General features: G+C 33.8%; 1 protein-coding gene and 1 long non-coding RNA gene across 5 annotated transcripts in view; both read right to left on the bottom strand.

The window, feature by feature from the left end:
- Nucleotides 1-27,570, bottom strand: part of ANGPT1 (angiopoietin 1) — a 228,567-nt gene that overhangs the window by 65,080 nt on the left and 135,917 nt on the right. For 3 of the 4 annotated variants that reach the window (XM_039853714.1, XM_039853716.1, XM_039853717.1), the window contains exons 3-4: nt 24,218-24,339; nt 11,441-11,673 (exon numbers count right to left, since the gene is read on the bottom strand). In XM_039853714.1, the coding sequence (XP_039709648.1) occupies nt 11,441-11,673; nt 24,218-24,339 (355 nt within the window). The remainder of the gene's footprint in view (nt 1-11,440; nt 11,674-24,217; nt 24,340-27,570) is intronic. The other variant, XM_039853715.1, reaches the window with a different exon arrangement.
- On the bottom strand, nt 1,109-11,432 carry LOC120595561 (uncharacterized). Its single transcript, XR_005650907.1, has 2 exons — nt 7,818-11,432; nt 1,109-7,658 (listed from the first exon to the last, which is right to left on the bottom strand). It is a non-coding gene; the product is annotated as an uncharacterized LOC120595561 (long non-coding RNA).

Raw genomic sequence — 27,570 nt, 5'->3', positions numbered from 1 at the left:
GTCTCCATCAGAGATTAAACTCAAAGTTCAAATTCACTGTCCTAAAGGAACTCATGCTAATTGTGAAAAGAGAATGTTCACACCCAAACTTAATTATAAGTATAGAAAAGGACACAATAAAATTCAAAGAGATTTGACTTAATTGACATTATATTTACTAATTTAACTTCATCATAAATTCATTAAAAAGATAGGTTATTCTTGGCAGGTTGTATATCAACATGATTTGTTACCGAAGTTGGCCCCACTCAGAATGTGAACACCCAAGCCAGTGGTAGGAAGAAATTCCAGCGTACTTAGAATTAGTTATGATGTTTGTATTATTTAGTTGATAATAAATGATGAACTTCCACAGGAAATTAAAAATGTTTTCTTTTAATCGATAGTTTTAAAGGTTCTTTGCAATTGCTTTTTAGAAAAATCTTATGGTAAAAAAAAAATCAACATTTTGTTTATATGTATTTAAACCTAACTGTACAGTTGCAACATTTCTCAGGTTTTATTTCATTTTTCTTCCTTTTTAAAGCATAAAAAATTTCATGACGGTTTCAGTCTATGGTTAACATGATACATATGTACTGAATGATGTTAATAAAAATTTTTTTACTTACTTTCTTTCTGAGTAATTATAGGTATTACTTGGCTCAGTGTAAAGTACCATAGCTTATCTATAACTAACGTCCAATGTCCCATTACATCCCTGGACTTAGAAAATATCTGTTGAATTTGACTTGAGTGTAGATGAGTCCAGGAAATGACATGAAGTTCTATTCAAAATATTTCGTGCTTTTCTGCTTTAGCCAACCAGGCCACGAAAGAACAAGAGTAAAAGAACTGTGGTTAACTCATAGTAATGTTGGAACATCAAGGCAACACATTTTTTTGTGGCCTTTCACCCTGGTAACTTCTAGGCCCAGCTGGAACTGGGAGATATCCCTTTTCAGATAGTCTAGTTTCTAAAGTTGAAACTCTAATTCCAAAAGAGAATTAACCACAAAATTTCAAATCACCCCCAAAAGATGTGGTTTAGAAATAGTTCATGGGAGAGGTCAAGGACTGTATTATTTTTTATTTTGTTATCATTAGTTTGGCTATCCGCTATTCACACTATTTTTTTTTTTTTTTTACAGAAATTGCAACTTTTTGAAAGGCAGATAACATGCTCCATCAAAAAGGAGAAATATACCATTTCCAAAAATAAACAGTCACTTTCCCGTTAAGCCATTGGGTTTTATGAAAGGAAGTGCTAGAAAGTATGGTTCATTTTAAGGAAATTGAAAATGTTTGACATATAATTTTCTGTCAAGATAAAGCATTCCCCTCATTAAAGGGAACAAGTGCTCACTGTTGTGTTCAGCAGATGACTTCTTCTTTTCTTTCTTTTTTTTTTCTACCTAATATTAAATTGTGCATTTCACGTAGTCAGTGAGAAATCAAATGTTTTACTCAGTCAATGAAAATGATATTTTCTATTTTTATCAATGTTTATATGAGTGACATTCAAAAGTTTTAATTTCCTCTCATTGCTTGTGATGTTTTTAGAGTCATTCTTAACTCAAGGGACTTGCAGGAGTTCAAACTATCTTATCCATTAACTGAATGATTTACTTCACAAACTCAATAGACACTGCACAGGAGGTAAATTCCTTTCAGATGGTAGAATTATTCTGCGAACAGAGCCAAATGTCTCCTCAGCACTAGGAAGGAAGCACATGCCTCATTTCCCCTTTTCAGAAGGCCAGAGGACCGAAAATAATGATCAAACGTTCCATACCACTGCAATCAGCCTCTGGGAAAGACACTTTCAACTTAAAAATTTGTAGTATCAGTCATTATGTCTCTCATATGATAGGAAAGAAGTTTTTAAAATAAAATTCATGAGACACTCCTTATGATTTGAAATTTGAACTTCAGCATAGAGAATGAAGTATATAAACATGGTCATGTCTCAGCATCTATTTTTGTTTCTTTAGTCTTGGTGTCTCTCTATACAAAACTGTTATCTGTCCTTTCACATTCAAGCTTCTAGGATGTAGGTAAACAGTATTTTCTGCTTTTACTTCTTCTGACTCATCCTAGTCTTCAACCTACACAACTGAGCCATACACTTTACCCAAATTCTCTCCACAGAAGGTCACATCCCACTTCCAAAATTCACTTTTAAGTCGGTTTTTTTACTTGGACTTTCTGCTTATTTGCCACTAAAATAAGACCTTTTGCGACAGTTTTTCTCTCCCTGCCGTACAATAATCACTTCTCATTTATCTCCCTAATTCTGTTTCTTTTTGGTCTCCTTTTATTTTATTTTATTTTATTTTTAGTTTCAAGTATACTACATTGGTTAGATATTTATATAGTTTATAAAATTATCCCCCTAATTGCTCTTTCTCTCCTGTGGCTCTCCATTTAGCCATTACATTAATGGTGACTGCATTCCCTGTGCTATGCTCCCCATCCTTATGACCATCTATCAACTACTAATTTGTACTTCTTTAACCCTTCACCCTGTCTCTTAAAGAACTCCCAAATATTTCTGCCTTTATTTTACATTCTTATTTTAATGAGTTAATAATCTTAGCATGTAAATTCTCTGAAATTATACATAAACTTATGCCTGGATAGTTGCACTAAGTGGGAAAGAAAGTTAGCTATTTTTTATCGAATTCTCAAATGGCTCTATAATCTCTGACACTGCTTGTCAGATGATTGAGTCATTGCTTTGTACACACCGTCATTGATTAATTTCTTCCATGGCTTTACCACCTATCTCCTCTGAAGACAATATAATTTATATGGTCATCCACATTTCGCTCCTGAATTTCAGATTCCTTTTCTGAAATTGCAGATTTTAATTGTCCCACAGTCACCTCAGTCAATATACTCCAAACTCATTATCTTTCCCCATTAAATCTGTTTCTCTCATATATTGATGATTTTTAGGGAATGTTGTCAATATCCCCTCAGTTACTCAACCCCCAAAATTGTAAGTTATATTTGATTCTAATTCTAATAAACCATTATTTCTCATTATTTCTAATGCTTTGTTCAAAAAATTTCCCCTTTACCTGCCTTTCCATGCTTCCCTGTATGATCCTGGTCTCATTATTTCTCTCCGAGGAGATCCTTCTGAGAATCTGATGAAAACCACTATCAACCCTATCTTTCCTCCCCATCATAGCACAGTGGATAATGTACAGATTCTAAAACGAGACTCTCTGGGCTCAAATCTCAGATTGCTTACTTCCTAACAGTATGATATTTCGAAATTATTTACCTTTCTGTGCTTAGTTTCCTAACGTGTCATATAAGGTTAGTAATAGCACCCAGCTTATAAAGTTGTTACTAGAATTAAATGAGTTAGTATACCCAAATGGCTCAAAAGATTGGCTTGTACTCTCTATTTTTTTAATATTTTAAAAAGAGCAAAAACACCCACTTGGTCCCTCTGCTTCCAGCTTGTCAACTTTTCAATACATTCTTACATTGTGACTGAGGAAATTTTTCTACAATGCACATGTCATCATTGTCTTTATTTATTTACAATGAGTCCTTATTGCTGTCAGGAAGAAAAAAAAAAACAAAACACCTTCCTCAATCTCCCTTAGTGTACTTCCTTAACTTCAACTTTTACTGTTATACTCCCTTTGATTCTGAGATTTAGGCTATATACCTCCCAACACCCACTCTACTCCTGTAACTCCTGGCAATTTTATATGTTGTTTCAGCTCTGAGTATCCTGTATTTTCTTAATTTTGAAGACTTAGTCATTATCTCCCCAATAAAGCCATCTTGCCTACCTTTCAATCCTGAATCGACCTTTTCCAGCTCTGTAACCTTGGGCAAACTACTCAAGTTCCCTGTGAAATTTTAAAATTGGGCCAACCATAGTAGTTTCCTCATACTTTTGTTGTGAGGACTAAGTTAATAAATACACATAAAGCTTAAGCAATGCCTGAATCATAAGAATTCGACAAAATCCTTAAGACTCTTCAGATGCTGGATTTTGCCCTCATCCTTCTGTCTCTGCCATGATTTTAATTTTTCTCCAGTGTCTTTTGCTTGTGTCCTGTTACCCTGGCCTCACTTCCAGCAAACAGTTATGAAATATAACTGTTTGTTTACCTTTCTCCCTACCAAACTAGTTTCCTTGAATCCAAAGAATGAATTACATCTTCTCTCTTCCCAGTGTTCTCAACAGTATCTAGCATATTATAGGAACTCAGAAAATATTTGTTAAATGAAAATAGATGAATACCCTTATCCCCAGAAGGGAATCTGAAACAGAACAGTTGTATAACTTTGTTTTGAATGAACGGATAAATTTATGAATCATATCTTGGTATAGAAGGAGTATGCTCCAAACTGATTTGGACAGTAAGATAATCAGACCAGGTAATTTTATGATGGAGTCTAAATACAATTTTCTTTTTTCTTTTTTTCATGCTTTGTTATTAATTAAATTTGTGATCACATAGTATGACATTTGCCTTGTGTGTGTTCAACATAGGTGATGATATTTTAATCATATCTGAACATAGATGACTGGTGAATAGTTGATAGTCATTATCCTCCTCCAAAGAAGTCTAAACCTAGTTTCCATGTCATTATGAATGTAAACTATTTAATTCCCACATTAACTATGAAGTGCCAAAAGCATGAAGCAATCAGCTAAGCTTTGACACTATGATAACACTGAGGGCAATATTTCTTTAGTAGATAATGTTTCTAAGAATAAATGTGACCAAATGTTTATAGTCAAAGTTTAGAAAAAAATAAATACATTACCCGAAGTCTCACAAAGCAGACACAATTTAGTTTTGTCTATTTGGAACAAGACAAGGTTTGGTGAATTATTTTAGAAAAAGTGTATCTTAATTGTACTTAGGTTAAATATATCTCATGACATAGACGTTTTGGTAGGAAAAATTCTGTGAAACTAAAAGATACTCCCTGCATGCAAAAATAGATTTATAGTTCCTGGATCGAACACGTTTGGGGAAAGGATAAGTTTCTAGCCAACACTTCCTAGGAATGCTTTTATCATATAACTTTAGTGAGTTATAAGCACTTCAGCAAGCATAAAAATAGAAATAACTACAATTTTTAAGCATTTATAGTCATGCATCACTTAATTTGTGAGAAATGACTCCTTAGGAGATTTCATTGTTATGCGAACATCAGACAGTGCACTTGCACAAGCCTAGGTGGTACAGCCTATTGTTCCCAGGTTACACACCTGTACAGCACGTTACTGTAGTGAATACCATAAGCAATTATAACACATGGTAAGTATTCATGTATCTAAACATAGAAAAGGTACAGTTAAAATATGGTATAAAAGATTTAAAACAATATACCTGCATAGGGAACTTACCATGAATGGAGCTTGCAGGACTGGAAGTTATTCTGAGTGAGTCATGTGAAGGCCTAAGACCTTACCATACACTATTGTAGACTTTATAAACACTGTACATTTAGGCTACTCTAAATTTATAAAAAAATATTTTTCTCTCTTCAATAATAAATTAACCTTAGCTTACTATAAATTTTTTATTTTATAAACTTAAATTTTTCTTAACTTTTCAACTCTTTTGTAGTAACACTTAGCTAAAAACACAAACACCTTGTACAACTGCACAAAAATATTTTCTTTATATTATTATTCTATAAGTTTTTTTCCTATTTTTAAAGTTTTTTATATTTAATTTTTTTGTTGTTGTTGTTAAAAACAAAAAGAAACAAGCACATCTAGGTCTACACAAGGCCAGGATCATCAATATCACTGTCTTACACCGCCACATCTTGTCTCGCTGAAAGATCTTCAGGGTCAATAACGGGCATGGAGCTGTCATCTCCTGTAATAACAATGCCTTCTTCTGGAATGCCTCCTGAAGGAACTGTCTAAGGCTCTTTTTGAGGAGGTGTCAGTCTTTTCAGAAATATGTCCAAGATTGTTTGCTCGATTTGTTTCTTATTTTCATCATAGGTTTGCTTGTAAACAGGTAATGCTCCATGAACATTCCTTCCTATTAATAAAAACCTCTTGGTGTTGGGGTCCATTTTTTCACATTTTTTAAGAAGCTTGTTGAGCTTCTGCTAAAATCTTCACTGAATGTTCTTGGAGGTTCTTCTTTATCTTCTCTTATAGTTTCCTTTTCTTTTGCTTTTTTCTCAGCTATGTGTTTCTGTTCCAGTTCCACTAGCTCCTCTTGGTCAATTCCTCAGAGCCACCTTTAGGAGCTCCTCGATGTCATCCTCATCCATACCCAGGTTAAAGTGTTTACCTTATTGATTTTTGCAACCTCCTCATCTGTGGCAAATCCTTTGAAGTCATGGACAAATCTTTTGAGTGTCTTCTTCCAGATGCCGTTCATACACTCTTTGATGACACTACTCCAAGCCTAAGTAAGGTTCTTGATCCGGTCATAGATGTAGTAATCTGCATCACTGTCTTCTCAGTGTCTTCCTCAGTTGCAGCAATAGCCTGAGTAAAAGATCTCCTCATCTAGTGGACCTTAAAAGCTACTATAACTTCTTTATCCATTGATTGGATCAAAGAGGTGGTATTTAGAGGGAGAAAAACCACTTTGATATTGAGATAAGGATCACCAATAAAAGGAGAATATCGAGAAGCATTGTCAACAATTAGCACAATCTTGAAGAGTATGTTATTCTCCAAGCAGTACTCCTCCATTTCTCTGGAATAGCAATTCAAGAGGACATTTTGCAAGAGGAACTAGGTTATCCATGACTTGTTATTGCTCCTATACTACCCCAGCAGTGTGTGCTTATTGATATACTTAAAGGCCTGGGGTTCTCACCGTGCCTAATCACAAAGGGTATCAATTTGTAGCCTGCAACATTGCCCCCAAGCAAGATTTTATCCTGTCCTTAAAAGCCTTGAAACCTGGCATTGATTTGCCCTCCTTATAGATGAAGGTCCTTTTAGACATCCATTTCCAGAATAGGGAAGTTTCATCCATATCGAATCTTTGCTCTGGCAAGTACTTTTCCTCCACAATCAGCTTATCTGGGATTCCCAAACATTCTTCAGCTGCTTTCACACTTCACTCATAGACTCACAACTTACTTTCACATTATGTAATGAATAACAAGTCTTGAATTGTTTAAACCACCCAGAGCTAGCAATAAATTCAACATCATAGTCAGCTCCAGGCTTTTCTTTCAACAAACTTTTTTGCTTTGGCTATAATCATCATGGTGCTTAAAGAGATACACTTCTGTGTCTGGTTTTCAATCTGGGTCATTACAAGTTTCCCCATGTCTGATGTAGGCCCTTCTTAAATTTTTGTTAGTCTTATTGCCTTCAGTGAAGCAGATCCTTCTTTAGCTTCTATCACTTTGTTCTCATCCTTCAAGATTGTAGCTATGATGAAATGTGACATGTCTGACTGGTGAGCAATGACCATCACCAACTTTCTACCTTTGTAGTCTATATTCACTTTTAATTTCATTTCTATGTCAGTCACTCACTGTGGCCTCTTATTGGCAACACTGGCAGTGGATTTTGTATGCTTAGAGGCTATGATGAACAAAAGGACACTAGATTAAATCAAGCACAAAATGAAATGATGCAATCAAGAGATGTATGAGGTTGCTGTCAGGGTAATACAGCTTACTCTTTTACAGAAGCAAAACTTTTTTTTTTATAAGTGTCAGTGGATTTTGTATGCTTAGAGGCTATGATGAACAAAAGGACACTAGATTAAATCAAGCACAAAATAAAATAATGCAGTCATGAAATGTATGAGGTTGCTGTCAGGGTAATACAGCTTACTCTTTTACAGAAGCAAAACTTTTTTTTTATAAGTGGAAAGAGTATACTCTAAAATAATGATAAAAGTATAGTATAGTAAACACATAAACCAGTAACATAGTAATTTATTACCATTATTAAGTATCGTGTACTATACATAATTGTACGTGCTTTACATAACTGGCAGCACGGTAGGTTTGTTTGCACCAGCATCACCACAAACACATGAGTAACATGTTGCGCTTTGACAATGCCATGGCTATGATGCCATTAAGCAATAGGAATTTTTCAGGTCCATTATAATCTTATAGGACTATCTTCATAAATACAGTCCATTGTTGAAACGTCACTGAGCATCACATAATTGAGGCACTATTTATAGATAGACAGTGTTTATACAAACCTCTTTTGGTTACTATGAATTCATTGGTTATGTATTATCATCCCATTTTAGAGATAATAAAACTGAGACTAAAAGAAGGTGCTTGGATGACAACAAGCAGACACTCTAAAGCAGCGGTCCCCAACCTTTTTGACACTAGGGACCAGTGCTCCTATGAGAATCTAAGGCCTGATGATCTGAGGTGGAGCTGAGGTTGTGATGCTAGCGCTGGGGAGCAACTGCAAATACAGATGAAGCTTTGCTGGCTCACCCGCCGCTCACCTGCTATGCGGCGGTTCTTAACAGGCCACAGACTGGTACTGGCCCAGGGGTTGGGGATCCCTGCTCTAGAGCATTGTATTCAGACGTTTTGCGTGAAAGACATTTTACTTATAGATAACACTTAACCAATCTGTATTTAACTGAATCTCATCACTTGGAGAGGAAGGAACTTGGAGAGGAAGGAACTAAAGTTTAATAAGTCAACTGTGTCATGTGCTCATTGCTTTTACATGTAGTATTTAATTTAATCCTTTCTTTATTACTGTGAAGTAGACCAATTATCTTTACTTTATAAATGATGAAACAGATTCATAAAGGTTAAATTAGTTGCCAAGGATAGAGAAAAGTAAAAAATTAAAAAAAAAAATTCCTTGCCTTGTATTATATTCAGGCTGTCTCTATAAATAACTGAGTCAAATTAGAACTAGGGGACCCTTAATGTCAATTAAAATTTTTGGCTTTTTGCATGATAACACAGTTCATGATGTTCTTGGAAAAATTTTCAGAAGACTACTCTTTGAGTTTTTAAAATATACGTTTTTGGAAAATTTATGCATTTATTGCTTTAGGCATACTTATATATATTTAAATTTAAAAGTAGAATATTTACATATAATCCTTTGATAAATACTAAATCCGCTTGATAAGTGAATTTTGGGTCATAAAAGTAAGGAAAAGTTTTACTTATGTGTTTTAGAATTAGAATGAAATAAAAGTTAATTTTAGTAACTGATATTTAGGCAGTATTATGCTGTTAATCATTTAAAATTTTAAATTCGCCATTGTTAAAGATGATGGTGCCAGTGAAAATGAAAATATACAGAGAATTAAAATTTTGCTGGAAACTTTAGTGAGAGACACTTTTCATTTTTTTGTCTCTTGTGGGTCCTTAAATGACCAAATACTTAGTTAGAATACTTAACTGTGGAATTATAGAAAATAAAAAGGTTAACAAGAAGCAAATAAAAATCTATGGTTATGAGAGCACAGAACCCATTGAAAAATAGAGTAATAAGCTTATATTAGGATCACAAGTCCTATAGTTAAATCGAGATTGATTTTAAGATTGTATCATTAAAAGGAAAATAAATACATAGAGGCCTGACGTATTAGACAATTTCTGTCTCTAGTATTATATTATTTATTAACATGTTATATCATAGAATACACAGTTACTTTTCTCATACTCTGATTGTATGTTATGGGTAGCATCTATCAGAAGTGCCACTGTAATTGTTCAATAAATGTTTCTCAAATTGAACAGATGTTTGCTTGCCTTATGTTGTATCCAAACTCCAAACCTAGCCAGGAATTTTATTTTTGAAGTCATCCCCCAGTTTCTAAAAGTTTAAAGACACATTCATTAGACAAATACGTAGAAAAGAAGTGAAATTATGATAAGTAGGCAGACATTTGAGCTCTGTGAGAATCACCAGGGCTTGATATTTCTAACATCAGGGAAAAAAAAACAGAACTACTTAACTCCATGTGCTTTAAGTCTCAAGATGATAAGAAAAATATGTTTTCAATCTTTGCCCAAATGTATTCAGTTCAATATGAGAATAGATATGTCTCATATAAATACTTAATTTCTGAATACTCATGAGCTCTATTAAAATTCTCTGGCAAAATCCTACCAATATTTCTTTCCAGTAGACTCTAACTCAGGTTTTGGCAGGCTCTGACTGATTAGCAGGTTTTTTCTTTCCCAATCACATTTCTGAGCACACCCAAATAGAGCTATGGGAACTCACTGTTTAAAAAAATACTCTTTACAAAGAATATTAAGGGCTTGTTTAGACTATGTAAAGGAGGTATAACTCAAGGTAATGGAGTGTAATAGAGAAATGGGAAATGTCTGGAAAACAAGATCACTTAATATAGAGTTATCCTCTCTATTCATATCTATACACGAAAGTATGGAATTGAGCTAACTTTTCATATAGTTCAAGTCCATTATTAAATTAAAGAAGCCACCACTTTATATATATATATATTGCATATGTACACAACCATTATATGAATGGTCACATAAGCCACATCATAACTTTCAGATGTAAGTGGTGTTCTCTTTCACTCATCACCATTTACCATTCCATCTTCACTCAGAGAATGGCTGATAAGCAAGCAGAACTATAGCATATGACCTTAAGCTATAAACTTTGAAGAGCTCTCCTGAGGCTCAGGAGAAGTTCTACTTGAAGTAGATAAGTACACACAGAGACGCTCATTCAATAATTCTTGGGTAGATGGATGGACATAGATGGATGTCTTCTAAAGAGACACAGGCCTGTAATATTTCCAATGGTTAAATAGCTCCTGATATTCTAATGATATTAAACATTTATATTTCCACTGTCACAAAGACACCCTGGAATAAATATGCCTAGATACCCTGGTTAGGTCTCCACAAAGAACTGAACATAAATGATAAAGACTTTATAAAGTTTTGAGTCTTAATAAATTCTTAATCAAGACTTTTAATAACAAAAATGCTTTACCCCTCATAAAAGTTAATGAGAACATCAATTATCTCCTTTTCTCTGTAGGAAAATCTTCCCTCTCTCCCCTCTACAAAAGGAACAGTTAGTACTAGTTTTAAACTGAGAACCCTCTTGAAACTCTGTCACTCTGAGTCAATTTTAACACTGGCTGATTTCAGTCCTATATAATTAAGTGTCTAACACTGTAACAGCAAATATTTGTCTATAATAGTATCATAAAGTATATCTAAGGCTAAATAAACCAAGAAAGAAAGAAGGAACTAGGTTTTTTAGAAAGATATTGTAAATTCACAAATTCAATCTTATGAATACACGCTCTGGAGTTAAAAATATGAGAAAATTGTCATTGCAAATTTCATGAGATGCTTCTAAGAATAAAGCTCTTTTGCTGCTTTTACACAGCAATAAATGCAACATATAAAGTTATATTGAATATTTTATTGTTCTATATTAAATAAAATATTTACTATCCCAAAGTGAGAAGGAAATTCTTACCACCTTCTTTAGTGCAAAGGTTGACGAGGTTGTGTACTGTGTCCATCAGCTCCAGCTGTTGCTTCTGAAGGACACTGTTGTTGGTGGTGGCTCTGTTCAACTGTTTCTCTAGTTCCTGAATTATGTACGTTTGACGAGTAACCAAGCCTTGAAGATTCTCTTTCTCTTCCTTTAAGGCATCCAACTCTTCCTTGTGCTTTCCCTCCATTTCTAAGATTTTATGTTCTAATAAACTATAGGAAATAAAGATAAGATTTAGTTTTTAGAATGCTATACGAAAAAAAAAAAATGTGATTTAACTATTTCCTGAGCTTATTTAAAGTTAGAAATTTTAATTAGATATTTCACCAAAGAAATATTTTATAAGTAAGAAACTAAGAAAAAAAAATATATATATATAAATATGTATATAGAGTTACATATATAACACATCAAATGAAGAAATATTAAACCAGTTGTTGTCAGAGTAATGTTTGTTTCCTAAGTATAATTTATATCCTGAGGTGTACCTTATATCCAGGGTAGGTGACTTGGACCTAAACAATTACAATCTGGAGAAGTTACAGTATAAATTTCATTAAGGAAATAGGTCCAATAAGAAATAGAATAGTTTAGGAAAAAAAGTTTGAACAAAATATAGAAACTATTTTTTATTTACTTTGTTTATTGGGGATTCTCAATATAGTAACAGTGATTAAATTTCACAGTAGGTCTGTGGATTCAAGGAATAATATATCAATGCAGAAAGCACAGGACCAGAAAATAAGCTGTGTGAAATCACAATTAGGTTTCTCAGGATTTTTGATGCCTGCTCTGGTATCATAACCAATAGCCTACTTTATCTCTAAGCTAAAAGAGATAAAGCTTCAGAATGAGGCCTAAGGGCACCACAAATTCCCAAACCACTGCATAAATGGTTCCAAAAAGGAAGACCTCAGGCTGGTGTTGTGGTCTTATAAAAGTACTTGGGTTGCTTTGCTCAGGATGATAGTCTTCAGCTGAGAACCTTCCTTCTCTCAGAACTCTTCAAAGGATACTCCCCTTGCATATTACACATTAATGATGATAGTTAATGCAGAGGGACTCTTGGATCCTAGCAACTGACTGGAAATAAAAAGCATTTACATTTTATAGAGTGTATAATGTATTAGTATTCCTCAGAGGAAAGCCTTATTCAGTTTTCTCAGTTCCATTTTCAGAAGGTTCGACCAGTCCTTAGTTTATAAGGTGTTATTCAAATGTAACATACCATATTGGGCACTTAATTTACCTTGGAGAAATGTAGCACTGAATCATTTCTATAAGTTTTCATAAAATAAGACACTAGGGAGTTTTAAAATGTAATACTTAAATCATAAAACAGAGCACATTTAAAGAGCCAAATTTTCCAATTCCATGTACTGGGAGATGAGCTGAAATATTTGATTGTCTTTTACACGGAATAAGAGGTGTGGAACTGCTCAGGGGCATTCCAGATCTTTGCCATCAAACCTGTCCTTTAAGAGAATGTGGCCCAGAATATGGCAGGAAAGTTGCCTGTTGAACCAGGTCTGAAAAACACTGGGATGCTTTTGTGTATAAGACCCTATTAATTTACAAACACCTTTGTAACATGCCCAGATTCACATAAGAAAATTTCACATTAAGACCTGTTAGGGGCACCTGTATGGCTCTGAAAGATAAGAAAAGCCATGCTTCTATTTTGAGTTGCTTTTATCCTACAGGACACCAATAGCGAAGGAGCCCTGCCCTGGCTAATCCTAAGCAAATTCAATTAGGACAGATCTTGAGTATAGTTATTTGGGGATAATGTGATGGTCATTGATATTTTTAAAATGTTTTTTGGAAATAAAAAACTTAGGCCAAGAAGTCATTGTAAGATGAAAGACAGTATCTCTAAGGAAAAGTACGATTCATAGTCTTAGTATTTTCTTCTTTGCTAATAACTTGCTGTTAGAGAACCTGACAGTTAAAAAACAAAATAAAACAAAACAAAAAAACTCTTCTCTATTGGTTAAAAAGTTCATCCCACCCACTGGTTGAGTGATTATTGTACCTCTGTGGATGTCAGAGAAGGTTTTCTTTGTGCCCATTAATTTTTGGCCTTCAGATCTGAGAATTAACCACAACCAATCCTTAGAGCATTCTGTTTACTCTTTACCATTTTTGTTTCTCCTATGATAATGATCAGATGCAAGACACCCATAAATATAGAGCCAGTTAACTCATGAGAAAATTATCTTTTAAATTTATAAGAGTTTTAGTGTACTACCAAGAAACTTAGAATTAACTATTAAAATGACAATAATGTAAAGATAAAAATTTGGATGTTATACTCATATAATACTAGATAAAAATTCTGCATTACCATTTTGTTGCTGAAATAAAATGAGCATTGGCCTTACAGTTTTCCTAATCAGTAGGTAACATTCTGGTTTGGAAAATATCATGCTATAGTTATAACTTGTATTTATTACTTGCTAAGTGCCAACAGTGCTCTCAGCACTACGTAAAATATAAAATGACATTACTCCTACTCTAAGGATTTGTTTTTATAGAGAAAATCTCAAATAAAACAATCGCAACTATAAGAAACATGTTTCAGACTTAATACTTAAAAAATTTTTTTTCATTAATGTTTTCTATTTTCTACTTTTGATGCATTTCTTATTCAAGAGTACATATATACTTAAAGATGGTCACTATCTGAAATGTCAATAAAGGAGTTTTGTTTTTTTGTTTTGTTTTGTTTTTCAGGATAATTTAAAAAGAGCTTAGAATGAAAAGTTGATCAAAGAAGTCCTGGTGCCAAAGAAAACAATTCTGGACACTGGCTGGTGGAAGAAAAGGCCTGCATTTCCTAAAGAAAATGATATATACATTTACCATCTCGGAAAAGACTATAATTTTCATAACTTACCACATAAACTTTAATGCACCATGGCTACCAGATATCAAAAGATATCAATAGAGCCTGTCATCTTGAAACAGATATTCATATAAAGAAGGGACAGTTCACAGAAGTAAGAAGCCTGTTTTGTACCATAGACATCTCCCAGGATTTGGAATGAGATATATACATAAAAAATAATCTGCATGAATACTGTAAGCAAACTGGAAACCATTTGTTTCCCAAATGGCAGGTTTTACCAGTTAATTATCTCTTCCAGTCATTTCCTCATCTCATTTCTTCACTTGCAATTCCTTTAATAACTTCTGTACTCCAGTAATGCTCTACTAACTTTATTAGGTATTGCCTTTGTACTAATAACTTTTTAGATTTCTTCAGGCAAGACTGATCTCTTCTTGACCCTTTTATTTTCTGTGACACTGCTCATCCCTCCCTCTCATCTTCTTTTCATATTTTACTCCCTAAAAAACTATTCTCTTTTCTTTGATACTTCTGATCCTTTGGTTACTATATACTTGGAAAGTTAGCCCTTCCTCCTTACTGTTTCCAAACTGGTTTGAATCCAAAACTTTCTTGCCAGAAAAGTTCATATGCTAGCTCTACTTATTAATCACATTGTTGTAATATGCCATTATAGTTGTGTAGCCTTTTATCTTTTATCTCCTTTGATTCTTAAAGCAATATGGTGATATAGACTGAGTAGATATTACAAACCTAGTTTGTAGGTAAGAATCTAAATACTTGTCCGAAATTGTGCACATATTGTGTTTTCTAACTCATCAGACTAGAAATCTGTCCATGACATCCCTGTGCTATGAAAACTAGCATTAGAGTCTCCTCTCTCTGATTTAGTAAAATATAATTTCTACCTATTTCTACCCATTTACTTTTAGCAGGAATCAGGCATCACTTTAATATCTCCTTAGTATTTGCTGCTCTCCATCTGTTTATTTTGGGGGCTTGTATTTCACAGTATTTCAGCCTATCCATCTTTTACATGTGTAAAAGACAAATCTCTATTTAATCTTAATGGATATTTTCTTAAGCACCATTCTGCCTTAACCACTCTGTCATTACATTTAATTTTCTTACTCAATATATTGATTGTATCCCATTATCCTGAAGCCTTTTATTGATTGATTCTCTTATATTTTCTCTATTCGAGTCAGTTGGAAGAGGCAAAAACACTTCTATAAATAAAGGTTGATATGAAGAACAATATTATAGTTTCAGTGTCCTAAAATTAGATAGGCAAAGTAGTCATACTGTCCCTGATGATGAACTTCAGTAACAAGTTTAGTTTAGGTTTAAATGCATAATCCAAAATCTGGATGCTGATTACAAACCCCAGCACATTGCTCTCTAAAGTGCATTCAGTATTTTTATTAGTTAAGAGTTCCATTGTCAAGTTTTTGAGAAGTCTGTATTAAATAAACAGTTTTTATGATGACATAACTTTTAAAATTAGTGTTCCATATAACAACAATTTATGAAACTGTGCACGTAAATCTTAATATACTAATTGAGCTAGAAATCCAAAGACTGAGTTTCTCACAGGATTTACAGTACTTCCTGTTTCTCATCTTTCTGGAAACACTTTGAGAAGAGACATACATAGAACTTTGGCATTTAACTGCTAGTATGAGGCAGAGGTGCACTTTAATGAAGAATAAAATAAAACAATCTAGGCCTTGAACCTCAGTAAAAGGTTATAAATTGAGTATATAGAAAGCCTTATTAGAAGTTTTGGTTAACTTTTCCCCTTTCATTTCCATAGTCTGTCTCCTCAAAGATATCTTATTGGAAATATTTCAAACCATTGAATACATCTTGAAACTTTCACAGAAAAAGCTCTCCCTTTCAAATTGTTTCCCACAATTGAGTTCTTAACATAGCAGCCAATGAGTGCACAGAGGTGACAGTTGCCTAAGCTCTATTCGTGTAAATATAGCTCTTAAACAAAGAAGAAGATGTTGAAATTGTAGAAATCTTATCATTTTTATCTGTCTGAACTTACAGATGTTTCAATTTTTACTTTTATTTTTAATATATAAAGTGTCAAAGTGTATTGAAAATATGGATTTTAAAGTGATATATATATATATTTCCCCTTCAAACAAGGGTTTAGTAAGTTCAATATAAATTTATACTTTTAATCATACAGAGTAAATTTTCTCTCAAAATTTGAACTTAATTTTTTTAGTTCAAATGAGGACAGAAGTACAGATTATTATAAGTAAACACTGGCAAGTTAATGTTTTAAAGTTTGGGATAAATAAGAATAAGCTAAATATGTTGTAGAAACCAGAAACCAAGGAGGAAAAAAAAAAGATACACTTCATGACATAAAAATGTAATATTTTGATAAAAAATAGATTGAACAATAAATGACAGATTAGAGAAAATATTTGCAACATATATAAAAAAACTTTCACTAAAGAGCTTATGTGAGTTAATGAAGCAAAGATAAACAATCTAGTAGAAAATAAGAAATAAACATGAATAGATTAGTTATGGAAGAAGAAACATAAATGGTCAATAAACATGAAAAGATGTACAAGCTATCTTCTCAGGTAGAAAAAATTAATAAAATGGCCAGCAAGGTTGGGTGAAATTAGAAAGCCCATGCACAAATGGGGAGAATATAAAATTCAGAGATAATTTGTCAATATCTATAAAAATGTTTAATAATCATATAAAAATTAGAATAAGTTATAAATTATAGCATCTACAACAAGTGAGGTATATATGTATGTTAAATGTGTAATATATCCATGATAAATTGTTAAATGTGTAATATATCCATGATAAATTGTTATAAAGTAAAAATAAACCCAGCATTTAAAAAGTAGTTACCATCTATACACACTCACATATATCATATAAATATGTACTTCTGTGTGTATGTAATTTTATATGAGTATGTCTGTGAAAACAAACACATAATGTGCACACTATATACACATGTGTATCTTAGTATATTCATAGAAAAACTCTGGAAGAATAAGGGCCAAACTGCTAATCTGTTGATGATTCTCTGCAGAGGGTGGTGTTGGTAGAGGTTATGGAATCAGAGAGACTTTGACTTTCAGTTGCTACACTTCTACATAATCTAATGTTTAGATCAAGTTTATGTTATTTTTTATTAATCAGAGAGATGCAGTAAACGTCATGAGCCTAGAATGGTCTGGGAAGATGTTGTCTAGAGATTTAAAAATTGGGCTGTATTAGTGAAACTCAAAATGTGGACTAATAACCTTGGGTGCCATGCAATGGGCTTTTAGGGATACACAATAACAGTTGAAACACCATCTCTAGTTTATTTATGTTTGTTAAGAACAATTAATATATTTGTGATATTTAATATAAACTGTGATTTGTATTTTCCATTAAAATATTTTTCAGTCATGTGTGTTACTGTGTGTGTGTTTGTACATAGAAAATGACATTTGTTAGAATAGAGTTACTGGGACATTTACCAGTTCACCATTCATTCAACATTCAAAAAGCATTTAATACTATATATACTATGTATAGAAAATTGTGCCTGGGAGCATGAAGATAAAGATAAACAAAACACCGTCTCTATTCACAGCCTAATAGCAAAGAGATAAATGCACACATACACACATATTACAATGTAATGAAATAAGTGAAATAATGGGGGGGAACAAGGTACAGTATTGTCATATAAATTGTAATGAATAAGTCTATTTGGCAGAGTCAAGAGAAGAGTTCTTGGAGGGGGTAACATCTGCACTGAGTTTTGAAGGGTGAGCAAAAATTTGTGAGTTAAGTAAAGAACGACAAGGTATTCCAGACAAGTCAAACATCAACTATGTCTGAAATAACATCAAGTCTTCAATGTGATACCAACAATTAGCATAATTAAACACTATGTGTGTCAGGCACTATTAGTACTTTATATGCATGAACTCTTTCTCACATCAATGTCATGCACTACTGTGTTTATTATCCCTATGTTACAAATTAAGAAACTGAAGTACAGAGAGTTTAAATAACATGCTCAGAGTCATACAAATAATATGTGGCAGAGTCAGTTAAAATAGGATCAAGGAAAAGTGAAACTTAGGCAATCTGGCCTCAGAACTCAAGCTCTTAGCTATCAGACCATACTTAATAAAATTTAAGAAGACTTGTAGAAATATGGCTATAAAATTCTAATGATCATGGACTGTGTTCTATGCTAAAGAACTTGAGCTTTCTTTAGTCACTTACAGAGAATCATTAGGGGGTTGGGTAGATGCTGTCTAGAGATTTAAAAGTTGGACTGAACACTGTGCAAGAGTACCTAAACAAAAGGGGAAAGTAATCTATCTGACTTACATTTTATGAAGAAGTCTACGCCAGAGCTCAGGATGATGGATTTGAGAGGCATTAAGGTTTAAGGCACAGAGATCACTGCAAAGGCTGAGACAAGAATTAATGGGAGTTTGACCTAAGACACAGTCAGTGGAAATAGAAAGAACAGGATACATTGGAAGAATATTTAGGAGATGGAATTGACAGCATCAACAGTCATTAGTGAGTTGTGGGAAAGGAAAGAATTAAGACTGCCTTTGGATTTTCAGTTTGATTCAGAATTCTGTTCCACTCTAATATCCCAAGGTTAACAAAATTTAAATTTAAAAAGTTGTATGCATTAAATTCATTTTTAAAAAGCATGAGAGAAAAAAATATTATATTCAATCAGTGTCTATAGGTGTTCCATTACAATGCATAGAATAGAGTAATATAAATTCAAACACCTTCTCTTGATCTCTTCTCTATACAACTAACCTAATTCAACCTAATTTAACACTAGAAGTTAGCAAGATTTTATTTTAATATTTCGTAAAGAACTTATCAAATGCAAGATAGCTTTAATTAATAAGACTGTGATTTAACTTTTCATTTCTTTGGTTGTATTAAGTATTAAAAATCAATACTTTATTATGCCATAATAGTACTTTGTTTGTAAGATTTAATTTAGTATCTTGATTATATACACTTCAATCACTTAAAATTAATTAACATGATAACTTCTCATAAACTCCAGCTAGAAGATAGATGAGGCTTGTCAAAGAAGTTTAGTGAATTCCCAAGGTAAATAAAAAGTTTATATTTCCTACTCCAATATTAGAAGGAATAAATAATGATCCCTTTCGGAATAGGCCAAAAAACATCTGACCTATCCTTTTTCTCAAATTTATATTTGTTTGTATTAAGAGCATAATTTGACAACCACATCAATTATTCTTGAGTCTGTATCATGTTGGAAAATATTTTTACAATAATTAAGACAGAATCATCATGCATTTGAACCCTAATTTTGCTACACACTAGCTGTTTGGCAAATGACTTAACTTCTGTGAACTTCAGTTTCCTTATATATAAAATGGAAATAATAATAGGTACTTTGCAGAATTAGTTGGAGGATTAACAGTAAGTAGTGTATGTAGGGCACCTGGCACAGATGTTCACCTAATATTAAATATCTAGACAGCAGATATCTAAATAATCATCACATGTGTAGTTTCATTTCACTCTGGATGGTCTTATAGAAGATTTCCCTAATCTTCATTCTGCATATTTAACACGAATATCAAAGAAACCCAAGTGCTCCATCTTTGTATACATGAAATGTTGATTCTCTTCCCGTATACTGTAGTGAGGCAGAAGAATGTCTTCTGGAATATTTTTTCACTTGGCTGTACTCTCACATTAGAAAAAGTTGGGGTTAAGATAGAGATGAGACTGGTGTCTTAAGACCTGTTCAGTTAACCAAAACTTTAGACCAAAAAATCCATTTACGTATTTGATTCAACTGAAGTAATTTGCATTACGAGATCTTTCCCTGTTCACCTCTCTTTTCTATTGTTTTGAGAAGATGTAGCAGGAAACATACTGGAGGAATCTAAAAGAAGTTGACAAGTACATGTCACACTTTGTGGTCATATCAATCCTCTCTGTGCAAGGTAAATATTAATGCTTCTCATTTCTTGGTTTCTTGGTTGTGCAATTTCAATTATATGGCCAAATCCTAATCCCTTATTTCCAAGTGCTGTTTCCTTGAAATAAGAAACAAAACCAAGTTTTGAGATTAGGACAGCATCCAACAAATGAAAAAAATCCTAGAGAAAACAAACTGGAAGCTTGTTGGAGTCACCTCCCATTAGATTGTTAGGAAAACAAGTGGTAGAGCAAACATCGTTAATCCTGTTTCTGATTTGTGCCTTTTGCCATTTAGGGGATAAAGACGTGAATCTAATGAGGCCAACAATCCATTTTCAACCTTACAAGTGATGCATTTAATTTGTCAGAATCTAAATCAGCAGGACCTCTCAGTGTGATTGTGTGGTATAATCCTATTCATAAAATATCCCTCTTTGTTATGCCAAAGAAGTGGTGGACCTTCCTAAGGGTCAGTTCACCGAATTGTCAGTGGAAGCCCCATCATACTCAAAGCTGGTAAGTCACACACCCAAACACAACCTCTGACATTCCTTGGGGAGGAAGCAAAGCTTAATTTAGATAATCCCCTTTGCAAAGTGTATTAGCTGATCCAAACCAGACCTGGCTGACTAAAGGCATGTCGTTCCTACATTTCAGAATGCATCCATGTAGAAATAGCTTCTTTTTCATTTGGAGGACTAAGATCCATTTATGGAATCAGTAGAGATGATCAATAAGCTACGTTAAAACATATAAAACTGCTTCACATTTGGCTTTGACTTTCTATCCACTTAAATGGAGGAGGAGGATCCTCATTTTTTTGTTGTTCTAGAAAGTGCTTGGCAGAGTTCCTCTAATTCTATTTCACATATGAAAATAAACAATAACAATAAACAGAATAGGGGAAATATGCTGTATATCACAAAGGGGTACTTTTGGTTTGTATAGAGAGGTTCATGAAAGAATATGCCTGGTTTAAGGATACATATCCCTCCATTTCATATATTAGATCCTTCAACAGTAAGACACAGGTAACTATAGACATATGGCAATGTCAGGACATACAGTAACTGATAGAAAAATACCCCCAGGAACCACATATAAAGTAATGCCATGATTGAGAGTCAAAAAAGAAAGGGGTGAAGAGTAGGAGTAAAAGATATATGTTTTTGTCAGCAGAAGAAAAGAAAAGGATTTCAAATTAAAACATAAATCCCTGAATTTATTGTGAAATACCTATATTACTGGGAAGTGGAATTGTTATAATCTTGAAAAAATATTATTTGTAATAAATGATATGATTCATATATTTAAGAAAACCCAAATTTTCCTTAGAAATTAGAATCCAAAGGGAGAAAAAATTTATCAGCAGAAGATATCTATGTGCTTGGGATCAGGAATCAGAGTCCTCTGCGGTGCTGCGGTGCATGGAGAAGCCTCTTCTGTCTGAGCTGCAGAAAAGCTCTTTTGAGAACTTGAACCTCAACTTGGCTTTATTGATAGAACAGAGAGAACAACTTTTAAGTAGTTTCTCTTAAAAAAGAACATTCCATGGTGAGAATTCCATAGGGGGAAATGATACCAGGTGCCATATCAAGAACATGACGGAAAGAAAAAAATCCAAAATGATCTAGAATAAGATCTAGAGGGGAGAAGGAGAAACAAAAGAGAAGATGAAGAAAAAGGAGGAGGAGGAGGAGGTGGAGGAGGAGAAACAGGAGGAGGAGAAGAAAAAGAAAGTATGAATATGAGAAGGAGTGAAGGAAAGAGGAAGTGGGAATCAGAGACATGGAGAGATGAAGAGAGCCGAGTATAATGACACTTAAGGACAGCCTTTATTATTATAGTTAAGGATGAACCCTTTCAGGTCTCTCAGTTTTTGTGTAGTATCCTGACAGCTAAAGTGTCAGACATAGACCAAGAGATAACACATATCAGCAAGGAAAGTATTGAAGAATGTAAATTCATGATGATAGCTTTTTAAAAGGTAAATTATATGTAGTCACATACTTAGTGAGAAATGGATTAAAGTAACAGCTATAAAATAAAATACCATGCAGTTATTAAGAATGACATTAAAAGAATATTTATTAATTAGAAAAGATATCTATCTCTTGGTTGTGCAATTTCAAGTAGGCTACAAAACAGTATGTACAACATGACACAACATTTTCTAAAAAAAAATATATATAATATGTAGCAACATGTGCAGTTCTCAATGTGATGGGATTGTGGTTTTTAATATTTTTTGTGTACTCTTTCTTTTCTACAGTAAATGTGGTATTTATGTAATTATAAGACAACATTAAAATGGTAAAATTGTCATTGTTTTAATTATTCATTCCTAGACAAAGCTTTCACAATAGTGTCTTGAAATATATCACTATAAATGGAGTTCACTTCTAGTGATAAAGTGTGGTGGGATTCTAAATCAAAGGATAGTTGAAGTAAAGTATACCTGTTATGTGTATGTGTCCGGTTACTGTGAAATTGTAGTAGGATAAATGGTACTTTTCAACAAGATTTTCAATTCCAGAACATTTCACCAAGAAACCAGTTCAGGGTCAAGTCCTGTCAAGTTTATTTAGTTATACCGTTTACCCCATGACATGGTACTAAGATAAATAAATGTAAAACTTGGAAATACAAGTCAGAGCTGAGTGATCTCTTTCAGACTTTAAGCCAACAGCCATGTTTATTTTCTTCATGTAAAAATTTAATTATAATTTTTGTCATTAAGGTCTACTTTTAGTGTGAAGTTGGGAAATCCTACTAGGTTGCAAACGATAACCAGAGACCATGTGTTACAGTGGAAAGAACAGGACTAGAAACAAAGAAACCTGGATTACATTCCCAGTTTTGTCACTAGGAAAGTGTGTGACCTTGGACAGATAACTCACTTCCAATGAGTTTATCCTCTCATCTGTAAAGTAAGAGGAGAACTAGCAGTCCTCTTAGATGCCTTCTTGGCTTCCTGGAACATGGTGAAAACTCTAGTTCTATCAACACATGGTATTTAACTAGTTTCTAGTAACACAATGGTTTTTAACTCAATATAATGCATAAGAACCAAAACTTTTTCAAGCCATCCAAATATCCAGAAGAAAACACAGTTAAATACACACTATACTTGTCCTACGGTGGTCAGGGTTTTAATCGAATTGTCCACCACGAATGCTATTGACTTCAAAATCATATAGTCTGTGTGTCAATCAAGCTCTCAAGATCTCTAAGTCTCATTTCACTTACCTGAGATCATTCACAGTTTATAAAACACAACTATAAAGCTAACCAAAGAAATGTATTAGGTCCAGAGGAAATGGCTTTAAGTGGGGGAAAACAAACAAACAAACAACTCTTGAATCAACTTTACAGGTAAATAATTTTCTACAAAAAAAAATAAATTTTGCTTCTTTCTAGTGCAAGATCCCTAATTCAACAATCTCATAGCTCTGTACAAGCTTAAGAGCAAGTAAAGTGATCATTCAAATTACAGAGTTTCAGAGACCCTATTCTTTTCTCTATCACTGTAGATTTTGATTCTGCTGAAAACCATCAAAATTTTGGGTCACCAAATTTAGTTATAGAATCAATTTTTTACAAATATGGTGGGATTTGAACTGAACATTAGATAAATTAGTGTTCAAAGTTATAAAAAGCAAATATTTTGAGTGTAAACAATAGTATTAACCTTATTGTTGACATACTTGCTGTATTCACATTAAGCTCTCCTTTGTTTTTATATTCAAAATTAATTTGACCATATATATATACATATATATATGTATGTATATATATATATATTTTTTTTTTTTGCAAATCACTTCAATCTTTTTTTTTAAGAGTTGGCAAAGAGATGTAGAATATAAATAAGTCATGCATAATTATTTTTGGAATACAACAATCTTCACCTGTTTTTCTCATGAATCTTTAGAATTTCATTTGTCTGTTGAAGAAGTTGCTTCTCTAGTTTGTATGTTGATAATGAATTCTCCAACAGTTGAATTTCAAGTCGAGAAGTTTGATTTAACACCTGAAGATAAAAAACAAAAACATTTCAAACTCCCATCACAAGGAATGAAAACAATTATCTTGGGTTTTATATTTAGCTGTATTTTCTTTTAAATTAATATTTCTTCCAGAATATTTAATCAAGTGGTCTACATTCTATTAATTAATGTTTCTTAAATATTATATTCATTTGATATTGAGGTTGTAGTTGAATGAAAAAACTGAGTCATTAAATCCATTTTCATACTTAAATTTGTGTCCTGAATCCCTAGGATACTTCATTATGCTAGTTGCTTTATACATATTGTCACCAATGTTTACAAGTGTAAAATGAGTACAAGGTCTTACATATTGTGCATAATTAATAATAAGTAATAGGTATGTAAATTATGCTTGCCTTGATCCATCACCTTACCATCACCAATTAGAACCGTGCCACAACCTTTGACACAGTTTAGCCAGATTCATGATCACACATTTATTGAACACCTATAATGTTAGGTCATGTCAGCCCTTCTAGAGGTCATATTATTTTATAGAATAGGCACCTGTTAAAGGAGTAATTATTATCACTTTATAAATGAGGAAACGGGTTCAGCAAGTGGCTAAAATCCACCTACGAACAAAAGAAAGAGCTGTGTTTCAAACCTAGATAGTGTGACTCTAATTCTAATGATCTATACAGAAAACTAAGAAGAGGGAGAGTCAAACTATCTTAGTCTGGGTCTTAATCTGAGTAAAGTGACCAGGAACTCAGATCACACTGAAGATAAGATTGTAGTTATCCTTCCAACTGCACTACACTGAGTCCTCTAGAAACTATAAATGTTTGACTCATTTTGAATCATGAAGACTCACATCATGAGTTAAGCTTCAATATAACGTGAGTCTGTGAGCTGTGCACGCAAACTCACTCATAGTCTGAGCACACGTTGCTTAGAAGATGCCTTCAAACTGTGCCAGGGTCCTTGTACCTCCCTGTCTTTGTCTTGCCTCCCACCCACTTCCTGCTTAAGGAGGTAAAGGGGCAATGGAGAGGTACAGTTTTAAAAGCTCCCCATATTATTTGAAAACTTTTACAACCATTACATCTTTGTGAGAACTACTTATTGAAAGGGGTCTGGGAAACCTTTTGAAAAGTCAATATCAATCTAAAGGGTCTTCCTTCAAAAATGACACCATTAGTGCTTTCCTTCTTTTTGGTAGCAGATCTAAACCTATGTCAGATGCACATAGAAAATCTTTTCAAAATATACTGATATGAACAGGGCTGAGCTGGGCTACAGAAAATTGCGAAAGGAGATATGTTTTGGGGGGAGCAGGAGAGAAACTAGGGTGATAAAAGAGGGAATTGCCTCAGTTATAAAATTTAAGAAAGTGCCAAAAATCTTGGTAATCAAGAAAATAATATTTTAATACATTTAGAAAGGTCAAAATTTAAGCAAAAGAATTTATGTTGAACATAATATCATTTTAAAAGAAAGACAGTGTCTGCCCTTGAACATGTATGATTCAGTTTTACATGACTTGATCTCACTTCCTTCACCTTAGTCCCAGCCCTGCTGGGGGTGGGAGTGGTGGATGGAGGTGGATGGGTGGAGAAGAAAATAGTGAGATGGAACATTTGTGCTTTAAAACAATTTTAAGGGCTATGATTCTTGAATACGGTTGTCATGAATATGGATGTGAAAGCTGGTCTAAAAGTTACTACCACCTATCAGAAATTATATTTGTGGAGTGTTTTAGAGTTTTTAGAAATATTTTCTTATTCTGAATCATTTCATCTGAGGAAAAACAGGAGCAAGAGAACCTGGGATTTAAAGATAGAGCTAGGAGCAGTTCAGAGGAAAAAAAATAGTAGAGAATGTAAAGATTAGGAATACACAAAATAAAACTTTCGACTATTAAATATTTTTGTACAGGCAAGTTTTATGTTTGTTTATTAGCTAGAATGACAATTTATAAAATAATTAATAGGTAATGAGACATCTGTATCTTTTGGTGACACTTAGAATAAGGCTTGGCACAAAAAAGAAACTCAGTATTTACTGAATAAACAAAAGGTACATGTTTCACTGAATCAAACATATCATACGCCATGAAATGTTTTCTTGCTTCTGCTCAAGAAGGTGAAGTAAGTAAACACTGTACTTGCCTCCTCTTACAATCATATCAAAATTACAACTAACTTATAGAACAGCCATCATTGGAAGTCGCCTGAAGTCTAGCTGAATAAAAGTACTATGACTTGAAACATACAGAAAAGGTCACCTTGAGCCTGGTAGGAGGGGCAGAGACACAGAATGGGCTGGTTCCATACCCTCATATGGTGGTTGAAAATTGGGAGAGATATCTGAGCTGTGGTGGTTCCCCCCCCCACCCCGCCCCGAAGAGACAGGGGTCCCAGCTCTACACCAAGCTCCTCAGCCCAGGGTTCCAGTGCCAAGAAGAGAAGTCCCCACAACTTCTGGCTGTGAAAGCCAGAGGAGACTGGCTGAGTGAGACAGAAGGTGGCTGGGGTCATAGAAATTTTCCTAAGGAGCCCAGGGAGACTTACTCTCTGATGGACTTACTCACTCTGAGCTCCAGCACTGAGGCAGCAGCTTGAAAGGTGCCAGGCACATATGAGAAGAAACTGAATTATCTGGATTCAGGGCGAGGGATAGAGGGGCAGCCTTCTCCCAGATATAAGTGCTGGTAGAATCCATTGTTTCTTTGTGGAGCCCTCTTCACTCCTGGCATGCAGATGCAGTTGGGCACCATATCTGAGTCTCCATCAACCTGGTTAACACAGGTCACTACACCCACTCAGGTGATTCCCTGAGACCTTGCCTCATCCAATTTGTGGGTCCAGCCAAGCCACTTCCAGTGACTTTTCCATACAAAGTCCTGTCTCATCTCATGCCTGAGGATACCTATAATTTAGACCACTCTGCTAAGACTGGGAGATACAGCAGCATTACCTAATACATAGAAAAAAAGAAAAGAAAACAGAGGGAAGCAACCAGAATGGGAAGACAAAGAAACTTATCTCAAATGAAAGAACAGAACAAAGCTCTAGAAAAAGAACTAAACAAAATGGAGACAAGCAATCTATCAGATGCAGAGTTCAAAAGACTGGTTAAAAGGATGCTCAATGAACTTAGGGGGAGAATAGACAAATTCAGTGGACAGATAAAGAGCTTCCCAGACAAAAATAAGCTAAGGGAATTTGTCAACACCTAGTCAATATTACAGGAAATATTGGAGGGCT

Source organism: Pteropus medius, unplaced genomic scaffold, assembly GCF_902729225.1.
Source record: "Pteropus medius unplaced genomic scaffold, Ma_sr-lr_union100, whole genome shotgun sequence".
Lineage (NCBI taxonomy): Eukaryota > Metazoa > Chordata > Mammalia > Chiroptera > Pteropodidae > Pteropus > Pteropus medius.
Note: the sequence above shows the minus strand (reverse complement) of the source record. Positions and strands in the feature narration are given on the sequence as shown.